Raw genomic sequence first — 22,619 nt, 5'->3', positions numbered from 1 at the left:
CTGAATTTTCCAGGCGGCACTGGGCCGGTGAAGTAGCCAAGAGGGACACAGGCAAAGTAGCCAAGTGGGGCTCTGAGCACACCAGGGACTCATCCCCACCATTCCCTCCCCCACTCCACTCACAGGTTCTCCCGCCTCTCCCACCCACCATGGATCACTCCTCCTTCAGCGGTGCACCCCGCTTCCTAACCCGGCCCAAGGCCTTCGTGGTATCGGTGGGCAAAGATGCCACGCTGAGCTGCCAGATTGTGGGCAACCCCACGCCGCAAGTGAGCTGGGAGAAAGACCGGCAGCTGGTGGAGGCGGGTGGTCGCTTCCGCCTGGCCCAGGACGGCGACCTGTACCGCCTGACCATCCTGGACCTGGCGCTGGGCGATAGTGGGCAATATGTGTGCCGTGCGCGCAACGCCATCGGCGAGGCCTTCGCGGCGGTCGGCCTGCAGGTGGACGCCGACGCCGCGTGCGCCGAGCAGGCGCCTCACTTCCTGCTGCGGCCCACCTCCATCCGCGTGCGCGAGGGCGCCGAGGCCACCTTCCGCTGCCGCGTGCGCGGTTCGCCGCCCATGTCGGTGAGCTGGGCCAAGGACGGGCGGCGCCTGGGTGTGCTGGACGCCCCCCGAGTGCGAGTGGAGGAGAGCGGCGAGGCGAGCGCTCTGCGCATCCGGGCTGCACAGCCGAGAGACAGCGGCACCTATACGGTGCACGCGGAGAACCCGCTGGGCGCCGCCAGCGCCGCCGCCGGGCTTACGGTGGACGCGGAGGCAGAGGCAGCCAACCCGCCGGGGGCCTCCACCGCCATGCTCCTGGCGCACCTGCAGCGGCGGCGCGAGGCCATGCGCGCCGGGGGCGCCCCGGCCTCGCCGCCGAGCGCCGGCACGCGCACCTGCACGGTGACAGAGGGCAAACACGCGCGCCTCAGCTGCTTCGTGACGGGCGAGCCCAAGCCTGAGATCGTGTGGAAGAAGGATGGACAGCTGGTGGTGGAGGGCCGGCGGCACGTGGTGTATGAGGACGAGCAGGAGAACTTCGTGCTGAAGATCCTCTTCTGCAAGCAGTCAGACTGTGGCCTCTACACCTGCACGGCATCCAACCTTGTGGGCCAGACCTACAGCTCGGTGCTGGTCGTCGTGAGAGGTGAGCTCCTGGTGGCTGGCACGAAGTCGCTGTGCGCAGTGAACACAGGCGGAGGTTCTTTCCCAGGCCGCCCATCCCTTCCTTCTAGCGGCGGCTGCTGCTGCCGCCATTTCCCTATCGTGTAGAGAAATCCGTGGCTGGAGGTCTTGGCGGCTCTTGCTATGGTGTTTCATTGTCTTTGTGAAAGTAACACGCGTGTACAACCAAGTGCTTATCACTAACACCCCCTCCCTAGGGAGGTGGTTGCCCAGTGGCGGAGCCTGCCCTGTCCAGGCTGAGGGTGACCCAGGCTCTCCCCTTCTCCTACAGGATGCTAGGTGGGGGGTCTCCCCAGCTGAGCTGGAGGGAGGCAGGATCAAGGACAGACCTCGTGCTGTCAGAGGCCTCAGGCTGGGACTGCCCCAGGGCGCAGCCTGAACCTGCTTCTGGGTCAGTTGCAGGCTCCTGTCCCCAGCGCAGGGGGCAGCTGTGGACAACACCGTCAGAACTTGTTCCTTCTTGTTTCCTAAGACCAGCCTCGATGTGGTCGGAGTCCCGTCTCCACTTTTTGCCAGCTGTGGGATCTCCAGCAGGGCGCTTCAACCTTTGTGTGCGTGTGTCTGCTTCCTCGTTTTTTGTTTTTTTTTTTTTTTGCAGGGAAGTGCGCTGGGGTTGAGCAGTTTTTCAGGCCAGTACTTGTCCAGTGGCCTCTCTGCTGTGTAATCCAGCCTCTCTTGGCTGTCCGGGACCACCAGCTTAGGGGGCTGCCCAGCCATGCTGCTTGCTAGGACTTCACCTGCGGCATTTCTCCTTTTTTGGTCCAGACTTCTCCCTGATTCTTGGGGGAAGGGACTCTTTCCTTTAAGTCCCTCTCCACTGTTCTCCTTCCTCTCCTTTCCCCCTACCTCCCTCTGTCCCCGCTCCCTGAAGCTCCTTTGCCCTCTTACCCACCCTCCAACCCCTACCCTGGCTCCCTGCCCCCACCCCAGCCTTATATCTACCTTTCCCTGTCTCCTTCCTTTCTTTCACCTGCCTCCCTGCCCCTCTGCACTGCCCCCTCTTCCCCCAGCCTCTGGCACCCCTCCAACCTGCCCCTCTTCCCTCTCCCCGTCCCGCTCATCTGAGCCCTTCTTCCGCAGAGCCCACAGTGCCCTTCAGAAAGCGCCTGCAGGACCTGGAGGTGCCGGAGAAGGCATCAGCCACGTTCCAGTGTGAAGTACCGGTGCCAGCCATGGAGTCTGCCTGGTATAAGGAGGAAACGCGGCTGTGGGCCAGTGCCAAGTACCTCATCGAGGAGGCGGGCGCCGAGCGTCGGCTGACCGTGCTGAACGTCTCCTCCGATGACGACGCCGTGTACATCTGTGAGACGGCAGAGGGCAGTCGCACGGTGGCTGAGCTGGCAGTGCGAGGTGAGTGGGCAGCGGGCCAAGAGACTGGGCAGGGTATGGGTCTCCCAGGAACTGGGCAAGTGACTGAGGTCCTGGGCGGCGGGGCAGGCTGGATCCCAGGACAAGGGGTGGGTCAGGGAGGGGTGGAGTGGGAGCTCTGGGTGCAGGGGCAAGAAGGAGGTGTGGGTGGGGCAGCCCTATGGGGGTCGCTCTGACCAGCTCTACCCTCTTCCCCCTCACTCACTGCTCCTCTGCCCACCCCAGGCAACCTCCTTCGGAAGCTCCCAAGGAAGACAGCTGTACGAGTGGGAGACACTGCCATGTTCTGTGTGGAGCTGGCCAAGCCCGAGGGCCCTGTTCAGTGGCTGTGGAACCAGAAGGCGGTGGTGGCTGGGGGCCGGGTGGCCATCACTGCTGAGGGCACGTGCCACACGCTGACCATCTCCCAGTGCAGCCTGGAGGATGTGGGTGAGGTGGCCTTTGTGGCTGGGGACTGCCGGACGTCTACCCAGTTTTGCGTGTCAGGTAAGGGCCGTGAGAGCCCCTGTTGGACGGAGAGGGGGGGCCCCGTCCCTGCCCACCGTGCGTTGGGCCCTGCTCTGACTTTTCGCCTGCTGCGGGGAGCACTGTGCATTGTAGATTGCCTAGGTTGTAGATCTGGTTCTGTGGGGGGCGTGATTTGTCTGACTCCCTCCTCCACGATGGTCACACTAGGCGTCCGCAAAGTGGGAGTCCTAGTGGCCCCCCCGACCTGTGAACCAACTTAAACAGTGCAGGTGGTTCTAGAAGCACAGCGTGTAGGGGAACATTGCGTGTGTCCTCTTTCTCAGCCTTTGGTGCTGAGACCAGCTGGCACAGGGTCAGCCCTTTGCTGGGGTCAGGGGTGTGCGGGTCTCAGCACCCTTGGAAGGGTCCTTGTGCCTTGCCTTAACCATCATCCAGCCCAGGATCCCAATGCACAGAGGGGTTCAGGCTGAGAACTGGAAGGAGCTCCTTTCCAGGCCCCGTGGACAGCTCATGGTGGCCCTGGGCCAAGTGTGGCCTCTGAGGCCCGGGTGCTCTTTCCACTGCAGACAGAGAAACGGCCACAGAGCTGAGACCGGGGTGCTGGCCCACAGCACACTCGGGCTGGCAGCCCCCTCGGGCTGTGGCCATTCCAGACCACAAGGGCAGTGCCCCCGCCACAGAGGGCTGGGAATTCTGTCACAAGAACTTCTCCCTCCTGTGATATTGGACCCAGGCTTGGGGAGGGGGTTTCCAGTTGGTGACGTGGGCCCATGCTCTGCTTAGCCCCCAGGAGGCCACCCCCGCATGCTCCTGAAGCCCCCGTGGTGAAGGCCCAGACAGAGAGCTCCGTAACTCTTGGCTGGTCCCCGCCACCTGCTGGGGACCGCCCTGCTGCCATCGAGGGCTACCTGGTGGAGAAGAAGAGGCTGGGCGCCTATACCTGGAGCCGTTGCCATGAAGATGAGTGGGTGACCACGCCGGAGCTGACTGTGGCTGGCGTGGCCGAGGAGGGAGAGTTCCAGTTCAGGGTGTCAGCTGTGAACAGCTTTGGCCAGAGCCCCTACCTCGAGTTCCCAGGAACTGTACACCTGGGTAAGTGCTGAAGGCTCTCGTCTCCACGGCACCCTGACAGCAGTCTGTGGGGCCATCTGCCTCTGAATCGCCCAGACCTAGAGTGTAGCCCAGTGCTGGAGAGGCCAGCATGGCTCCTGCGTCCTCTTTGTGGTAGGCGGCGGGCCCAGGATCCTGATGCTCTTGAAGACTCTTTGGTGGGAAGGCCAGGTGACCCCAACACAGGACTCAAGCCCCCAGAAACTGTCTGTGCCCACCAACCCCAGGGCACTGGGCTACTTACTGGGTCTGTGGGAGCTGAAGGGGATCTTGCGTAGCTCCAACTTGTTCTCACTCCACCCTGGGTCTGGCTTTCACTCAGGGTCTCCGCGTGCTTGCCCAGTGGACTTCCTAGAGGAGGGGTTATTTGGGGCTAGGCGTTGGAGGAGAGGAGGGGAGGGGCCCAACTACTTCCTGAAGCTCTCACTCCACAGCTCCCCAGCTGGCTGTGAAAACACCTCTGAAGGCAGTGGAGGCAGTGGAAGGCGGCGAGGTGACCTTCTCTGTGGACCTCACTACGGCCTCATCAGGGGAGTGGTTCCTGGACGGGCGGGTCCTGAAGGCCAGCAGCGTGTATGTGATACAGCGGGATGGCACCCGCCACACTCTCACCATCCGCTCGGTGCCTGTCAGCCTGCACGGGGCGGAGCTCAAGTTCGTGGCCAATGGCATCGAGAGCAGCATCCGCATGGAGGTCCGAGGTAGGGACCCTGTCTTGTGACCCCAGGGCTTCTCCAGGCCACGTTTCCTGAGGGATAGGGGTGGGACGGAGTCCCTGCAGTCGCAGGGATCCTGGGAAGTCTGTTGTGGCTCTCAGAGCAGCTGGATAACGTGGGTCCAGGTGGTGGGGTGTGCAAGGCCATGCAAGGGTGTGAGTGGAGGAAGGTCTAAAGAGTCCGAGCTTCGGTTCTGTGTCTGTGCCCCGCCACTTGCCTCCCCTCTCCCCTCCTCCCTTCTTGCTGATTCCTTCTCCTCCTCCACTTCTTGTCCTGTGTCTTCTTTTCTTGCCTCTCGGAGTCTGTTGCATGATATCTGGCTCTTCCTCCTCTGTCCGCTGTCTCTTTGTAACCTCCAACCCCTTCCTCACATCCACACCCTGTTGTCCACACCTTCATCCCACTTCCCCGCCCTCCTCCTCTGATCACTCTCCTCCTCTTGCCGCCCTCTTCACTTACCCCCGCTTTGTCACCTGTATGTGACTTCCAGCGCCCCTGGAGCTGACGGCCAAGCGTCCGGCACCAGCAGCGGCCGCTCGGGAGGTGCTGGCCCGGCTGCACGAGGAGGCCCAGCTCCTGGCCGAGCTGTCGGACCAGGCGGCAGCCGTGACGTGGCTCAAGGACGGACACACGCTGTCTCCCGGCCCCAAGTATGAGGTGCAGGCTTCAGCTGGGCAGCGGGCACTGCTCGTGCGGGACGTGAAGCGAGAAGACGCGGGCCTGTATGAGTGCGTCAGCCGTGGGAGCCGCATCGCCTACCAGCTGCTGGTGCAAGGTGACACGAGTGTGTGTGTGTCCCTCTCCCCCCTCAACTCTGGATAAGCCCTGAGTGGCAGGAGCCGCTGTCTTCGGTCCCCGTGGGGAGGGGTGGGGGGAGCAGCTCTGCCAAGCCTGTGGGGAGGGGGGGTCAGATGGGCTCAGGTTACCCTGTGGGAGGTCAGAGGTGTGTTGGGGGGTGCTCGGCTCACCCCGTGGCGACAGCGGGGGATGGGATGGTGTTGGGTGAGCACGTGCAGAGGGCAGAGGTCTGGGCAGCTCTGCTGACCTCCTGAGTAGGCTAGGCCGTCAGGTCACCCCTGAGGGTAGGGTGGGGAACCAGGAGCCCGGCCCACCCTGGTGGGAGGGTGGGGACAGGACCTCTGCTCAGCAGGGGAGGGCGGCACTTGGTGGTCGAAAGTCAGCCGCGGGGCTGCTCATCTCCAGGTCTGGGCTAGGGCTGCTGTCTGCTGTAATTCTGAAGCAGGAGCACCTTCGTTTACTAGCTGCGTGGGCACGTGTGTGCTGAGGGCTCTGTCAGCTCCCTGAGCTGCCTGTGTGCCCTTGTAGGCCTCACACCCTCCTTGCACAAGGACACGGCTGTGGGTGCCGTGGCGGGGAGGCCAGCCCACTTGGAACTCGAGACCTCAGACGCCCGTGTGCACGTTCCCGGGTACAAGGATGGCGTGGAGCTCGGTTGCTCCTGCCAGCACTTCTCCCGGGAGGATGTAGACACACGGCACTGCTTGGTGGCCACCTCAGGCACTGTGCAGGGTGAGGGCACCCGTCGGTGCTGAGCGGGTGAGGACTCTGGACTCCTGATCGTGTGTCTGTGGTGAGTGCACTGCCTCCTAGGCTTGGTTTGTAGGGAGCAGTTCTGGCTGCTCCCATGTTGCACTTGCAAGGCCAAGCTCTCTCACTTCATTTCTTCTGAGAATGCTTGGGAGTAGGGGTAGTTACTCCTGGATTTGGGTAAAGAAACTGCCCACAAAACATATGTATGTATGTATGTGTGTGTGTGTATATATATATATATATATATATATATATATTGGAAGAACACAGGTTTATAATATAAAAAATAAGGAGGAAATGAAAAACCCATGTTTTCTTTGTAAAGATGAGGAAATGAGGCAGAGCAGACCTGGAAAGTGTTGGAAGTGTTCTTGGAAGGTTAGATTTGGACCTTGGTAAGTCTGAGCCCCTGGCTTTTTCTCGAAGCCGTTGAGGTCTCTTGGCAGATTCTCTAAGTCAGCTCTGCCCCATCCTGGCTTTCAGGAGGGTCTCTGCCTTGTCCCTGATGTGTCCTTATCTCTGAACACAGGCCCTAGGACCATCTGCCCATCAGGGGCACTGAGACTGCTTCCCATCACACCTAGGAGGGCTTGGAGTACCTGGACCACCTGTGCCCATCGAGGGTCCATATGCAGCCACTAATCACAAAGGATTTTCATGGTGGATCTGAGACTGCCAGGGTCTAGAGCACAGCTCTGTCATGACTCCAGGACTTGGAAGACCTCTCCTGGGCAGAATCTCTGACTGTGTATCCCTCCCTGTCCCTGGAGTCCTCAGTGGTGTTTCCAGGGAGCAGCCAGCACTCAGGGAGGTACAGGCTGAGGCGGGGGCCAGTGCCACGCTGAGCTGTGAGGTGGCCAGGGCCAGATGGAGATGATGTGGTACAAGGATGGGAAGAAGCTGAGCACAAGCTCAAAAGTGTGCCTGGAGGCCAAAGGCTGCCCCTAGAGTCTGGTAGTGCAGCAGGTAGGGAAGAGAGATGCTGAGGAGTACAGCTGTGAGACCAGGGCCAGAAGGTCTCCTTCCACCTGGGTGTCCCAAGTCAGTTGATGAAGCAGACATCTAGCCATTGAATAGCAACAGGCCTGGAGGAACCATTTCAGTGTGGGTGATGGCAGTGCTCAGCAGACTCAGCAGGTCTGTGTCAGTCAATTATACAGGTAGCCCTAGAATTTAGTGGCCCAGTGGAACAATCCATGGGCAGGAATTCAAGCAGTGTCAGTATGAGAGGCTCATCTCTGCTCCACATGGTGTTGGCCAGGACAGGAGGATCCAGTCTGGCTTCATCTGTGTGTTTGATGTCCCAGGGGGGCTGGCTGGCATGGGGCCTCTCTCTTCTAGTAATGTCTGTCTGGGACCATGCTTTTCTCTCTCTCCTGAGGCCATGCTCTCCTTGTCACATCTCATTCTGAAGGCCTCTTTCTCCATGTGGGTGGCCTGAGCTCCTTCATATAGTGGCGGGGTTCCCGTCAGGGAATAGGAGATGCTGCAAGGTTTGTTAAGGGTGGTTTTCACCAGACCCAGAGTGTCGCATTCTGCATGTTCTATTGCACAAAGCCAGACATAAGGTCAACCTAGTTCCGAGGGATTGGAAAAGAAGACTTTGCTGTTAACGAGGGGTCCCCGACTCATTCGGGAGAGTTTCTTACAATCTACTACAGGAACATGGCTCTATCTGTCTAGATCTTTCTTGAGCATGGGATAAAGATCTTTCTAATGCTTATTCCCTCATGCTCACAAGATGGCTTCCACAGCTCCAGCCATCACATTCAAGGTGGGAAGAACATGTGAGGATTGTATGTGTGTGTGTGTGTTTTTTTTTTTTTTTTTTACTTTTCACTACTATATTGTAAATTATCACAAACTCAGCGGCTTAAATTCATGCCCTTATGTTAGATCATAGTCCTATAAATCAGAATTCTATAGATTGGGATTCTCTTTTCAGGGTCTCAAGAGCTGGAATCCATGTGCCATCAGGATGAATTCTCTCAGGGTCTTTTCCAAGCTCATCCAGGTTGCTAGCAGAATTCATTTCCTTGTGATTCTGGGCTGTTTTCTGGCTGGCTGGCCCCTAGGGGCTGTTTTTAGGTCCTTTCCCACATGGCATCTCATGTCCACTCACTCTTATGGTTAAAATCTCTTTGGCCAGGAAAAGCCCCCTCCCTTGTAAGGTCTCACCTGATTAGGCCAGTTCCAACCAGGAGGATCTCCTTGAGAGTGAGTGAACTCATAGTCAAATGATCTGGGACCTAACTTCCTTCTGCGGAGCTCCTTCACAGCAGCACCTGGAGTGGTGTTTGGTGGAATAGCTTAGAGGGGACATGCACACTGAGGGGCAGGGATCTTGGAACAGTCCAGCCTAGCACAGGGTGTCACCTGCTCGTTCCTCTCCTCAGAGAACAGATACTCTCTGAGGAACCCACAGCAGAGTTTCTCTATGTCTTCCAGTGTTGCCTGGGTCCGATAGCCATGCCTAGCTCAGGAGCCTGGGAAAGTGAGTCCCTAACCTTCCAGGTTCAGCAGTGTGACTCTGAGGGTGGTGTGGCTGGCCCGACTCTGCTGAGGGACCTGTCTTGCAGGACTGGCCCATGCCCACACCAGGGTGACTGTGCCTTGATTTTAGACACTGACTTCGAGGCAGGCTGTGGAGGGGTCAGGGTGTGGACAGGGTCAGACCTCACCCTGGCTTCTTAGGAGCCAAGTGACCTTAGGCAAGTTGTCAGTGTATATCCCCGTGAAGTTCATGTCATCCTAGAAACTCAGAATGGGGGCTTATCTGGAAATGGGGTCTATGCAGATGACATCAAAGAAGGCATCACAAGGTGAGATAACCATGGATTAGGATGGGCCTTGAATCCAGTGACAGGTGTCCTTTGAGAGAAAGAAGAGGAATGTGTGCGATACAGAGACACGGAGAAATGGCCAGTGATAGTGAAGGCGGAGGTTGGAGTGATGCAGTCACAAACCCAGGGACGGCACCAGAAGTTGGAAGCACCTGGGGCCATCTGCCCACGTTGCCTCAGGAGGGAGCTCGGCCTGCCCACACCTTGATCTCAGACTTCTGGTGTCCAGAACTGAAGAGAACACATTCCTGTTGTCTTAAGCCCCCTGTCTGTGGTCATTTGTTCTGGCCATTCTAGGACCTCCCACAGTTGCCTCCCGCCCCCTTTTTCTCATCTTTTCAGTCGGTTCAGTCACTCAGTCGTGTCCGACTCTTTGCGACCCCATGGACTGCAGCACGCCAGGCTTCCCTGTCCATCACCAACTCCTGAAGCTTGCTCAAACTCGTGTCTATCGAGTTGGTGATGCCATCCAACCATCTCATCCTCTGCCATCCTCTTCTCCTGCATTCAATCTTTGCCAGCGTCAGGGTCTCTTCCAGTGAGTCAGTTCTTCGCATCAGGTGGCCAAAGTATCTGCGGTGAGGGGCAGTAATAGAACTCCTGGAGCTGTCCTGAGGGCACCCTCGAGGAGTGCTGAGGGCTGGCTCCCTCCCGCACTGCTGGACTGAGATTCTGGGAGTGCGGTAGGTCAAGGGAGGAGGGTGGAGCTTTCGTGGTGGGCCAGAGGCCCAGGCATCAGGGCCCCGGGTCTGGTACTGGAGGCGAACCCAAGCATGTCAGGCAGGGTGGCACTCCACCAAATGTGCATCAGGGCCTCCAGAAAGTTCTGGACAGTGATGCGGGAACGTCTGGGCATGTACTTGGCCCCTGATCCTGTTGAATGGTGTGTGCTCCTGTGCCTGGGTCCTGATGCTCTTGCCTGCAGTGGGGCCCCAGGGAAGCCACATCAGTACCTTGTGTGGTATCAGTTTTTCACCTGGGCAGAATGAGGCCCACCCAGTTTGAGGGCTGTCCAGGGAATTAGGTTGAGATGGCGCTTGTCAAGGGGTGCACGCGGCACCCAGTCTGCACTAATGCTCCGTCTGTTCTGCCTGTCCCCAAATTATTCCTCTGGGATGCCCTACGCTAAATGTGAGACAAAAGCTGTGTGTCCACAGGCTTGCATGGCTTTGTCACATTTGTCCACTTGAGTGATAAGCTGTGATGCCCTTTTGCATGGGCCATGGGGGTCTTTGTGGCTGTGCAGAGGAAGCAAGAGCCCTGTAGGCCTCCGGAGTTTTATCCCAAGTTGGTGGTCGTTGCATAAGACTTCTTTAAATCGACTCCTTGAAAAGGTTAATGTTGCCCATCTAAGCCCTCCTTAGCAATGGCATCTGTGCAGTTTGGATTTGTTGTTCAGCAGCTCAGTTGTGTCTGACTCTTTGTGACCCCCATAGACTGCAGCACGCCAGGCTTTCTTGTCCTTCACCATCTCCCGAAACTTGCTCAAGCTCATGTCCATTGAGTTGGTGATGCCATTGAAACAGTGACAGATTTTATTTTCTTGAGCTCCAAAATCACTGCAGATATTGACTGGGGCCATGAAATTAAAAGACACTTGCTCCTTGAAGAAAAGCTATGACCAACCTAGATAGCATATTAAAAAGCAGAGACATTACTTTGCCAAAAAAGGTCCGTCTAGTAAAGCTATGGTTTATCCAGTAGTCATGTATGGATGTGAGAGTTGGACTATAAAGAAAGCTGAGTGCCAAAGAATTGATGCTTTTGAACTGTGGTATTGGAGAAGACTCTTGAGAGTCCCTTGGACTTCAAGGAGATCCAACCAGTCAAATCTAAAGAAAATCAGTCCTGAATATTCATTAGAAGGACTGATGCTGAAACTCCAATACTTTGGCCACCTGATGTAAAGAACTGACTCATTTGAAAAGACCCTGATGCTGGGAAAGATTGAAGGCAGGAGGAGAAGGGGATGACAGAGGATGAGATGACAGGGGATGACAGATGGTTGGATGGCATCACTAATTCACTGGACATGAGTTTGAGCAGTCTCCGGGAGTTAGTGATGAACAGGGAAGCCTGGAGTGCTGCAGTCCATAGGGTTGCAAAGAGTTAGACATGGCTGAGCGACCAAACTGAACTGAGGTTTGTCATAGCTTTCCTTCCAAAGAGCAAGTATCTTTTAATTTCATGGCTGCAGTCAACATCTGCAATGATTTTGGAGCCCAAGAAAATAAAATCTGTCACTGTTTCTACTTCTTCTGCTTCTATTTGCCATGAAGTGATGGGACTGGATGCCATGATCTTATTTGTTTTTGATGTTGTTTTTTTTCTTTTTCTTTTTTTTTTAATTGAAGGAAAATTGCTTTACAGAATTTTGTTGTTTTCTATCAAACCTCAACATGAATCAGCCATAGGTATACATGTGTCCCCTCCCTCTTGAACCTCCCTCCCATCTCCCTCCCCATCCCACCCCTCTAGGTTGATACAGAGCCCCTGTTTGAGTTTCCTGAGCCATATAGCAAATTCCCATTGGCTATCTATTTTACATATGGTAATGTAAGTTTCCATGTTACTCTTTCCATACATCTCACCCTTTCCTCATTCTCTCCCCATGTCCATCTATCTATTTTCTATGTCTGTCCTGTAAATAAGTTCTTCAGTACCATTTTTCTAGGTTCCGTATATATGTGTTAGAATATGATATTTATCTTTCTCTTTCTGACTTACTTCACTCTGTATAATAGGTTCTAGGTTCACCCACCTCATTAGAACTGAGTCAAATATTTTCCTTTTTATGGCTGAATAATATTCCTCTTGAGAGTCCCATGGACTGCAAAGAGATCCAACCAGTCCATTCTAAAGGAGATCAGTCCTGGGTGTTCTTTGGAAGGACTGATGCTAAAGCTGAAACTCCAGTACTTTGGCTACCTCATGCAAAGAGTTGACTCATTGGAAAAGACTCTGATGCTGGGAGAGATTGGGGGCAGGAGGAGAAGGGGGAGACAGAGGATGAGATGGCTGGATGGCATCACCGACTCGATGGAGGTGAGTTTGAGTGAACTCCAGGAGTTGGTGATGGACAGGGAGACCTGGCATGCTGCGATTCATGGGGTCACAAAGAGTCGGACACGACTGAGCGACTGAACTGAACTGAACTGAATATTCCATTGTGTATATGTACTACAACTTCTTTATCCATTCATCTGTCGATGGACATCTAGGTTGCTTCCATGTTCTAGCTATTGTAAACAGTGCTGCAATGAACAATGGGATACATGTGTCTCTTTCAATTTTGATTTCCTCATGGTATATGCCTAGGAGTGGGATGACTGGGTCATATGGTGGTTTTATTCCTAGTTTTTTAAGGGATCTCCATACCATTTTCCATGGTATCAATTTACATTCCCACCAACAGTGCAAGAGGGCTCCCTTTTCTCCACACCCTCGCCAGCATTTATTGTTTGTAGACTTTTTGATGATGACCATTCTGACTGGTGTGAGGTGATATCTCATTGTGGTTTTGACTAGCATTTCTCTAATAATGAGCGATGTTGAGCATCTTTTCATGTGTTTGTTGGCCATCTGTATGTCTTCTTTGGAGGAATGTCTGTTTAGGTCTTTTTTCCACTTTTTGATTGGGTTGTTTGTTTTTCTGGCATGGAGTTGTATGAGTTGCTTGTATATTTTGGAAATTAATCCTTTGTCGGTTGTTTCATTTGCTATTTTTTCCCATTCTGAGGATTGTCTTTTCACCTTGCTTATAGTTTCCTTTGCTGTGCAAAAGCTGTTAAGTTTAACAGGTCCCACTTGTTTACTTTTATTTTCATTCCATTACTCTAGGAGGTGGGTCATAGAGGATCTTTCTTTGATTTATGTCATATAATGTTCTGCCTGTGTTTTCCTCCAAGAGTTTTATAATTTCTGGTCTTACATTTAGGTCTTTAATCCATTTTGAGTTTATCTTTATGTATGGTGTTAGGAAGTGTTCTAATTTCATTCTTTTACATCTAGCTGTCCAGTTTTCCCATCACCCTTTAGAGAAGAGGCTGTCTTTGCCCCGCTGTATATTCTTGCCTCCTTTGTCAAAAATAAGGTACCCATAGGTGCATGGGTTTATTAACATTGGGTTTTAAGTCAGCTTTTTCACTCTCCTCTTTTACTTTCATCATGAGGCTCTTTAGTTCCTCTTCACTTACTGTGGTATCATCTGCATATCTGAGGTTGTTGATGTTTCTCTCAGCAATCTCTATTCCAGCTTGTGATTCATCCAGCCTGGCATTTCCCCTATGTACTCTGCATAGAAGTTAAATAAGCAGGGTGACAATATACAGCCTTGACATACTCCTTTCCCAATTTGAACCAGTCCATTTTTCCATGTCCAGTTCTAACTGTTGCTTCTTGACCTGAATACAGGTTTCTTAGGAGGCAGGTAAGATGGTCTGGTATTCCCATCTCTTTAAGAATTTTCCAGTTGTTGTGATCCACACAGTCAAAGCACAATGAAGCAGAAGTAGATTTTTTTCTGAAATCCCCTTGGTTTCCCTATGAGCCAATGAATTTTGGCAGTTTGATCTCTGGTTCCTCTGCCTTTTCTATATCCAGTGTGTACATCTGGAAGTCCTGTTCACATACCACTAAAGCCTAGCTTGGAGGATTTTGAGTATAACCTTTCTAGCATGTGAAATGACTGCAGTTGTGCGGTAGTTCGAGCATTCTTTGGCATTGCCTTTCTTAGGGATTGGACTGAAAACTGACCTTTTCCAGTCCTGTGCCTACTGATTAGTTTTCCAATTTGCTGACATATTGAGTGCAGCACTTTCACAGCATCATCTTTTAGGATTTCAAATAGTTCAGCTGGAATTCCATCACCTTCATTAGCTTTGGTTATAGTGATGCTTCGTAAAGCCCCCTTGACTTCACATTCCAGGATGTCTGACTCTAGGCGAGTGATCACATCATCAGTTACCCAGGTCATTAAGACCTTTTTAATATAGTTCTTCTTGTGTTACTGCCACGTCTTGTTAATCTCGTCTGCTTCTGTTAAGTCCTTACCATTTTTGTTCTTTATCATGCCCATCCTTGCATGGAATGTTCCCTTGATATCTCCAGTTTTCAAGAAGAGATCTCTAATTTTTTACATTCTGTTGTTTTCCTCTGTTTCTTTGCATTGTTTGTTTGAGAAGTCCTTATCTCTCCTTGCTTTTCTCTCGAACTCTGCAATCAATGGATGTATCTTTTCCTTTCTACCTTGCCTTTCACGTCTCTTCTTTTCTAATAGCTTAAACAACCACTTTGCCTTCTAGCATTTCTTTTTCTTGGGGATGGTTTTGGTCACTGCCTCCTCTACAGTGTTAAGAACTTCTGTCCACAGTTCTTCAGGCACTCTGTCTACGAGATTTAATCCCTTGAATCTGTCACCTCCACTGTATAATCATAAGGGATTTGATTTAGGTCATACCTGAATGGCCTAGTGGTTTTCCTTACTTTCTTCTCCTGAATTTTGTAATAATGTACACAATGTCAAAATGTCAGTCTGAAAATCTCTACCCCTATCCTTTCTAAGGATGGAAGTCAACCAAGTATTTCCACTAAAGTTGCAGTTGCACAGGAACAAGGCATGTTTAAAAGTCACACTGGCAGAGTGATTCAGATGAGAAGGGCCCCAGGGTTGGGTGGATGAAAGGAAACATGGAGTGTACTCCGGGAGCCAGCTCAACTCCGCTGCTTTTTCTTCTTGTGGGGAGTCTTTGCGTTCCAGTAGAAGAGTAGCTGAACAGCGATGAGGCTGTTACAGAGAGAAGAGACTACAAAGGTTCCAGACATGAAGGGGTTTCCAGTTTCCTGAATGGAGGTGAAGATTGGGGCCAGGGAATCCCTACAGAGCAGAAAGACTATGATGGCTGAGAGCTGTGCCCGTGTGGTACTTCGTGGCTGCCTGGAGCAGCCCTCTCACCTCCACAGCAGGCATGTTGGAGGTCTGGAGCAGCGGGGTGACAGCCTGGGGTGTAGGCGGTGCAAGCAGCAGCAGCAGGGCCAGGGTGTGGCTCGCTAGGAGAGCAGCACCTCTCACGTCTGCACTCCGTAGCGCAGGACCAGGACCAGGGCCAGGTGGTTGTCTGGAGCGTCAGAAACAGGGCTTCCCCTGAAGAATCTTCTCTGGTGGCTCAGTTGGTAAAGAATCTACCTGCAATGCAGGAGACGAGGGTTCGATCCCTGGGTTGGGAAGACCCCCTGGAGGAGGGCATGGCAGCCGACTCCAGTATTTTTGCCTGGAGAATGTCATGGACAGAGGAGCCTGGCGGGCTGCAGTCCGTGGGCTCACAAAGAGTCAAACACAGCTGAGTAGCTAAGCACAGACCGTGGTCCCAGTCAGTGCTGCTGGCTCTAGCATTGCTGACCGAAGACTCACCTCTTTGACACTCTGCCCCCAAGATTTTAAACACTTGGAGCAGCTTTACCAGAAGTAGGCCAGCCACAGTGCCCAGCCCTGGGGCTTTGCTCAGGAGAATTCTGAGGCAGGCAACTTCCTTAACGTACAATGGGCCTCACCTGGAGACCACGTTTTTGGACACGCCCTTCCTGCTGCTCATATTTTTAAGCATGCCGAAGCTGTACACATGCTGAGTCCCATCTCTCCTGCCTTTGTTTATGCTTTGGCAGCAGAGTTTATCCTCCCACCCTTGCGCTCCTCCTCCTTGACAGCATCTTGTTTTTTCTGGACTCTTAATGTTACTCTATTGATGTGTATGTCTACTACAGTCCAGATCACTGTAACTTTGTGGTGAGTTTTGAAATTGGGACGTGTGAATCCTTTAAACTTTTTTTTTCCCCAGACAACATTGACTTGGCTATTTGAGGTCTCTTGCATTTGCACATAAATTTTAGGATCATCTTTTTTAGATTTTGCAAAAACAGCAGGTGGTATTTTGATTGGGATTGCATCCGGTGTATAGATCATTTTGGGGAATATTGACATCTTAACAGCATCAGTCTCCTAGTCTACAATATGAAATGACTTTCTATTTATTTTGGCGTTTAAACTTCCTTTCAATTATGGTACAGTTTTTAGTGTGCAGGAATTGTGCTTATTGTGTTAAGTTTGTTGCTAAATATTTTATTCTTTTTTATGTTGCTGTGAATGGAATTATTTTCTTAATTTCCTTTTGAATTACTCATTCCTAATACATAGAAATAGACTTGATCAAGAAGTAGAGTTGATCCAATACGTGCTTGAACAATAGCAGTTGGTCTGCTGTCCTGCAGCCTTTCTGAATATTTACTGTTAGTTCTTTTGCGAATGCCGTAGGATTTTCCATGTGCAAATCATGTCACCTGCAGACAGTTTTACTTCGTTTCCAGTCTGGATGCCTCTCATTTTGCTTTCGAATCCTGATTAAATCTCTTTACTTGTTATAGGTCCATTCAGAGTTTTTCTATTTATTCTTGTGTTGGTTTTGATAGTTTATGTGTTTCTGGGAATTTCTCCATTTCATCGAGGTTATCTAGTTGGTATGCAGTAGTTTGTAGTATTCTGTTATAATCCTTCTAATTTTTACAAAGTCTCGATTGATGTCCCCTGTTTTTCCCCTGATTTTAATAATTTCAGTCTTCTGTGTTTTTCTTGATCAGCCTAGCTAATGTTTTGTCAGTTTTGTTGATCTTTTCCGAAAACCACCTTTTGGTTTCCTCAGTTCTTTCGGTCGCTTTTGTATTCTCTATTTCGTTTATTTGTGCTCTAATCTTTATTTTTTTCATTCTTCTGAGCTTGGGTTTAATGCAGTCTTCTTCTTCTTGTTTCTTAAGGCATGAAGTTAGGCTATTGATTTGTAATTTTTTTTTAACATGGGCCTATAATTTATAGCTCTGGATGGCAGGAAACTCTGAACCCTGCTTTCACTGCATCTCGTGTGCTGTGCTTTATTTTCATTGGTCGCCAAATATTTTCTAATTTTCCTTGTAATTCTCTCTTGAGCGTATTGTTTAACTTTGACCTGTGATTGTGAATTTTCTAGTTTTCCTTCAATTACTGATTTTTAGTTTCATTCCATCATAGTCAGAAAGACTTGCTATGCTTCCAGTCTTTTAAGATTTATTGAGACTTGTTTTATGGCTTAACATATATTAGAGAGTGTTCCATATACACTTGAGCAAAATATGTCTTTCATTGTTGTTGGGTGGCGTGTCTGCTGTAATTCAGTTAGGTCTAGTTTCTTGGGTTGTGTTATTCATGTCGTATTTCTTTATCGACCTGTTGTTCTGTCCATTATTCAGAGTAGGTTACTGAAGTCTTCAGCTGTTCTTGGAGAACTGTTTATGTCTTTAATCTTATGGTTTCCACTTCATATGTTTTGGAGCTCTCCTGCTGTGCCGCGGTTACTTGTGCTTATGTTTATAGCTGTGTTACTTCTTAATTAAGACTCTTTTAATCAACATGTATCATCATTCATCTATGTGCTGTGCTGTGATTAGTTGCTCAGTCTTGTCAAACTCTTTGTGACCCCATGCATTGTAGCCCGCCAGGCTCCTCTGTCCACGGGATTCTCCAGGCAAGAATACTGGGGCTTGTCCCACCCCAGAGATTGAACACAGGTCTCCCTCTTTGCAGGCGGATTCTGTACCTTCGGAGCTACCAGGGGAAGCCCAGTCTAAAATTATATATATTATAATATAATGTCTTGTAATGTATTTTCTTTTTTTTTTGACAAGTATAGCCACCTCACATCTCTATTGACTGCTGTTTGCATGGAGTATCTTTTCACTTTCAACCTATTTGTTTGTATGTCTGGACCTAAAGTGAATCTCTCATAGACAGCACTTAAATTAATTTTGTGTTGTTAATTCTTAAAAAGAAGGGCTTACTTTTGCTATTTTGTTCTCTGTTTCTTGTCTGTCATATCTTTTTGCTGTTGCTTTCTGTCTTACTGTTAATGATTAATTGATTTTTTCTTGTGTGCCATTTTGTTCCTTTTTCATTTCTTTATGTATATATACATTCATTTTTTCTTAAGTGATTACCCTGGGGATTTGTCATTAGCATACAGCTTTATAATAATCAAGTTTGAAATTATATGATTTTAGTTTCAATAAAAACTCTGCATATTCACCGCTTGTGCCCCAAGCTGAATGTTCTTATTGTCACAACTTATGTCTTTATACGTAGTGTATCCATTAACTTTGTAGTTTTATAATTTTTGTTTATACCTTTTTTAAAGTCATATAAAAAACAAGATGAATTACAGAATAAAAATGCTACTGGCTTTTAGAGTTACTTGTGTAGCTATGTTTACTGTCGTTCTTTGATTTTCATACGGTTTCAAGTTACTGTCTTGTATCTTCCTTTTGCGCTGAAAGATTACTTTAGAATTTTTTGTAGGACGTGGGCCGGCAAAGAGAGCCTTAGGTTTTGTTTATCTGGGACTGTATTAAGTTCTCTTTCACTTTTGAAGGACAGCTTTGGCAAATCTAAAACCATTGGTTGATGGTTTTTTAACAGTTTAAACACATCATCCCACAGCCTTCTGGCCTCTGTGGTTTCCGAGGAGAAATCAGCTACGTGTCTTATTGAGGAGCTCTTGTGTGTGACAGGTCGCTTCTTGCTGTTTTCAAGAGTGTCTCTTTTCTGACCTTTGGCAATTTGACATACTTTGTCTCAATGTGAATCTCTTTTAGTTTATCTTCATGGAGTTTGTTGAGCTTCTTAGGTGTATAGATTCATGTCTTTTATCAGTTTTGGAAATTTTTGACCAGTTCTTCAGATGACCTCTTTGCCCCTTTCTCTCCCCTCCTGTGGACTCCCATTACACATGTATTGGTGCAATCTGTGTTGTCCCACAGCTGTCTGAGGCTCTGTCCGTTTTCTTCATTGTTTTTTCTTTCTGATCCTCAGACTGGCCAATTTCAAGAGACCTGTCTTTAACTTGAACGATTTTTTCTTTTGCCTGCTTAAATTGGCTGTTGAATACCTCATTAGTGAACTTTTCATTTCAATTATTATACTTTTTAAATTTAGGATTTCTATTTTAAAATATATCTTTTAATGGACATTATTTATTTGCTGGGACATTGTCCTCATGTATTCCTTTATTTCATTGTAAATTGTTTCCTTTAATTTTTTAAAAGCATTCTTAAAATAGCTGATGTACAGACTTTTTCTAATAAGTCCAATATCTGGATTTCCTCAAGCACAGATTCTGTTGACTGTTTCTTTGCCTGCGTGTGGGCCATGCTTTCTTATTTCTTAGCATGGCATGTAATTCTTGGTTGATAACTGGAATATTATGTGATAATCTGTGGAAACTCTGGAGTTCAGATTCTCCCATCCTCCCTGGTGTTTCTTGGTGTTGCTGTTTGCTTTTGCTGCTGTTGTTTGGATGTTCAGTGACTTTCCTGAATGAATTCTGCAAAGTCTCTGTGTGTGTGTGTGTGTGTGTGTGTGTGTGTGTGTGTATAAGATACTGAAGTCTCTCTTCAGTTAGCTTATTGGTCAGCTAATGATTTCATAGTGATTTCCTTCGATGTCTGTAACCTGTAAGTCTCTCAGATTTTGCCAGGGGACTTTGCGTGGGAATTGTTAAATGCATATAACTCAAAGCCATATCCATCTTTGCCTTTACTTCGGGCTTTCATGAAGCAGATGTGTGAGTTTAGGACCTTCTCAGGTGTCTCCTGAGTATCATGGATGTATGGCCTTCTAGATGCCCAGGAAGAGGTCAGAGCTTTCCAGAGCCATCTACTAACATCTCATAATCCAGCTTTTCCTTTTAAACCCATCAGTCAGTCTGTGGTCTGCCAGTTGGTATCCACAAACCCAGATAGCCATGTGTAGTAAGTGCCTGTAATTATTTTTTAACAAATACCCCTGGGGAAAAGCTGTTTTTACTTGGTGAACTTCTGTTCAGACTTGGATAATGAATAAATAAAGACAGCCTTGTGAGTGGGGTTTTGCAAGGAACCACTAGTCAGTTTAGTGAAGTGAAGTTGCTCAGTCGTGTCTGACTCCTTGCGACCCCGTGGACTATAGCCTACCAGGCTCCTCTGTCCATGGGATTTTCCAGGCAAGAGTACTGGAGTGGATTGCCATTTCCTTCTCCAGGGGATCTTCCCAACCCAGGGACTGAACCCGGGTTTCCTGCATTGTAGACAGACGCTTTACCATCTGAGCCACCAGGGAAGTCTACTAGTCAGCTTAAATAATGACTATTCCCTGGGAACGGAACTTTGAAAGAGCCCTCATTTCATTCTTTACCCTACCCAGTGGCTTCCAGGTTACTGGTTTTCATTGTGACAGTGGACTGTTGGTTTTCAGGGCTACGTCAGAACTGGGGAGAAGGGTATGAGGATTGGGCAACTTAAAATGCCACGCCTTGCTGTTCTTACCAAGATGTGGCTGTTTTTCTTGACTGTATGCTCCTCAGATTGCTAAGAAGCCTTTGGTTAATTTCCAGAGCTTTGAGAAAGTTGATCACAACAATTTTTGCAAATGTCTTAATTGATTTCATGGAAGAGAGTTTTTTTTTTTTTTTAAATGGTTATTATTTTGCCATTTTGCTAACGTGTCTTGGGATGATTTTAAAATGTTGAAACCAGCCTTGCATTTATGGATTATGCCCATTTGGTTGTTTGTGGTGTGTTGTTCTTTTTATATGTTCCTGGATTCAGTTTGAAAATATTTGGTTGAGTACTTTTGTATTTATGTGCATGAGGAATTTTGGTTTATAACTTTCTTACACTGTCTTTGTCTGGCTTTGGTATCAGGATAATGCTGGAATCACAAAATGTGTTGAAAAGTATTCTCTTTTCTTCTGTTTTCTGAAAGAGATTGTGTAGAATCTATGTTGTTTCTATTCCTTCTTTAATTTCTCTTTTAGTTATTTCACTGGGTAAACCAGTGAAGTCATCCTGGCCCAGAGGTTTCTTTTTTGGAGGTCTAAATAATAAAACGGAGAAGGCAATGGCACCCCACTCCAGTACTCTTGCCTGGAGAATCCCATGGACGGAGGAGCCTGGTGGGATGCAGTCCATGGGGTCGCTAAGAGTCGGACATGACTGAGAGACTTCACTTTCACTTTTCACTTTCATACATTGGAGGAGGAAATGGCAACCCACTCCAGTGTTCTTGCCTGGAGAATCCCAGGGACGGGGGAGCCTGGTGGGCTGCCATCTATGGTTCAGTCTAAAATATTTACTATTTTTGCTTGAAACTTCTTCGACTTCTGTATTATTCAGAGGTGTGTTGTTTAATTTCCAAGTGCTTAGAGATTTTACTCTTACTCTCTGTTGTTGATTTCTAGTCTATACTTGGAGAAGGCAATGGCACCCCACTCCGCTGTTCTTGCCTGGAGAATCCCAGGGGCAGGAGAGCCTGGTGGGCTGCCGTCTACGGGGTCACACAGAGTCAGACACGACTGAAGTGACTTAGCAGCAGTCTATACTAGCACATACTTTATGTTTTTTAGACTTTAGAAATGTTGAGAGCTTTCTTAGTAAACCACAGTACGGTAGATGTTGGTGACTGTTCCGTGTATACTTGAGAGGGATGCCTAGTCTGCCCTTGGGTGGAGTGTCTTACATGTGTCCGATCTGCTGGTCACTGGCTCAGCATCTAACGGTGATCTGTCTGCAAGTTCTGCCAGGTATTGTGTGGAGAGTGCTGACGTCTCCAGCTCTAACGGTGGCATTTCTGGCTTTGCTCTCCGTTCTGTCCGTCTTGGTTTCATGTATTTTGAAGCTCTGCTATTTGGTGCTTACTCATTTAGAACTGTTATGTCTTCTTTGTACGTTGACTGGTTTATCTTTAGGTAATACTCCTCTTTATTGCTGGTAATTTTTTTTGGCTCAGAAGTCTATTCTATTTGGTATTAATGTAGATATGCAAGATTTGTCTTGATTAATGTTTGCATTGTATATATTGTTTCATTCTTTTATCTGTACATATTTGATGTGTTTCTTGCAGACAGCATAATATTGGATCATTTTTATACATCCTGACAATCTCTTTCTTATAATAGGTGTGTTTAGACTAGACTTGTTATTAATGCAGTAATTGTTTGAATTCTGGTCTACTGCCTTAATATTTATTTTTGTTTTTTCTCTTTTTACCTTTCCTATCTTTTTGGGTTATTTATGATGTTTTTAGTATTCCATTTTAATTTGTCTGTTGTGACACAGTAGTTAACCCTAGGGATTGCAATAAACATACTCTTCACCATCTGTTTAGAATCCAGAATTTTACTACTTCAGTTGACTTACAGAACTTATATATAAGTACTTTTGTCGTCTCTTCTTTATGTTACTAATTGTCTTATGCATCATCTGTGTGTACATTGTAAACTTATTCAGACAGTGTGATGATCTTTGGCTTTTAACTATCAAACATTTTAAAGAATTCAAGA

General features: G+C 48.9%; 1 protein-coding gene across 40 annotated transcripts in view; it reads left to right on the top strand.

The window, feature by feature from the left end:
• The window catches only part of OBSCN (obscurin, cytoskeletal calmodulin and titin-interacting RhoGEF), a 237,313-nt gene that overhangs the window by 3,224 nt on the left and 211,470 nt on the right, over window positions 1-22,619 (top strand). For all 40 annotated transcript variants that reach the window (XM_061421359.1, XM_061421345.1, XM_061421347.1 and 37 more), the window contains exons 2-7: window positions 126-1,134; window positions 2,253-2,522; window positions 2,766-3,026; window positions 3,792-4,100; window positions 4,553-4,819; window positions 5,325-5,609. In XM_061421359.1, coding sequence (XP_061277343.1) covers window positions 150-1,134; window positions 2,253-2,522; window positions 2,766-3,026; window positions 3,792-4,100; window positions 4,553-4,819; window positions 5,325-5,609 — 2,377 coding nt within the window. In that variant the 5' untranslated portion in view covers window positions 126-149. The remainder of the gene's footprint in view (window positions 1-125; window positions 1,135-2,252; window positions 2,523-2,765; window positions 3,027-3,791; window positions 4,101-4,552; window positions 4,820-5,324; window positions 5,610-22,619) is intronic.

Source organism: Bos javanicus, chromosome 7 (assembly GCF_032452875.1).
Source record: "Bos javanicus breed banteng chromosome 7, ARS-OSU_banteng_1.0, whole genome shotgun sequence".
Lineage (NCBI taxonomy): Eukaryota > Metazoa > Chordata > Mammalia > Artiodactyla > Bovidae > Bos > Bos javanicus.
The sequence above is the reverse complement of the archived record's forward strand: the minus strand, read 5'-3'. Positions and strand labels throughout refer to the sequence as shown.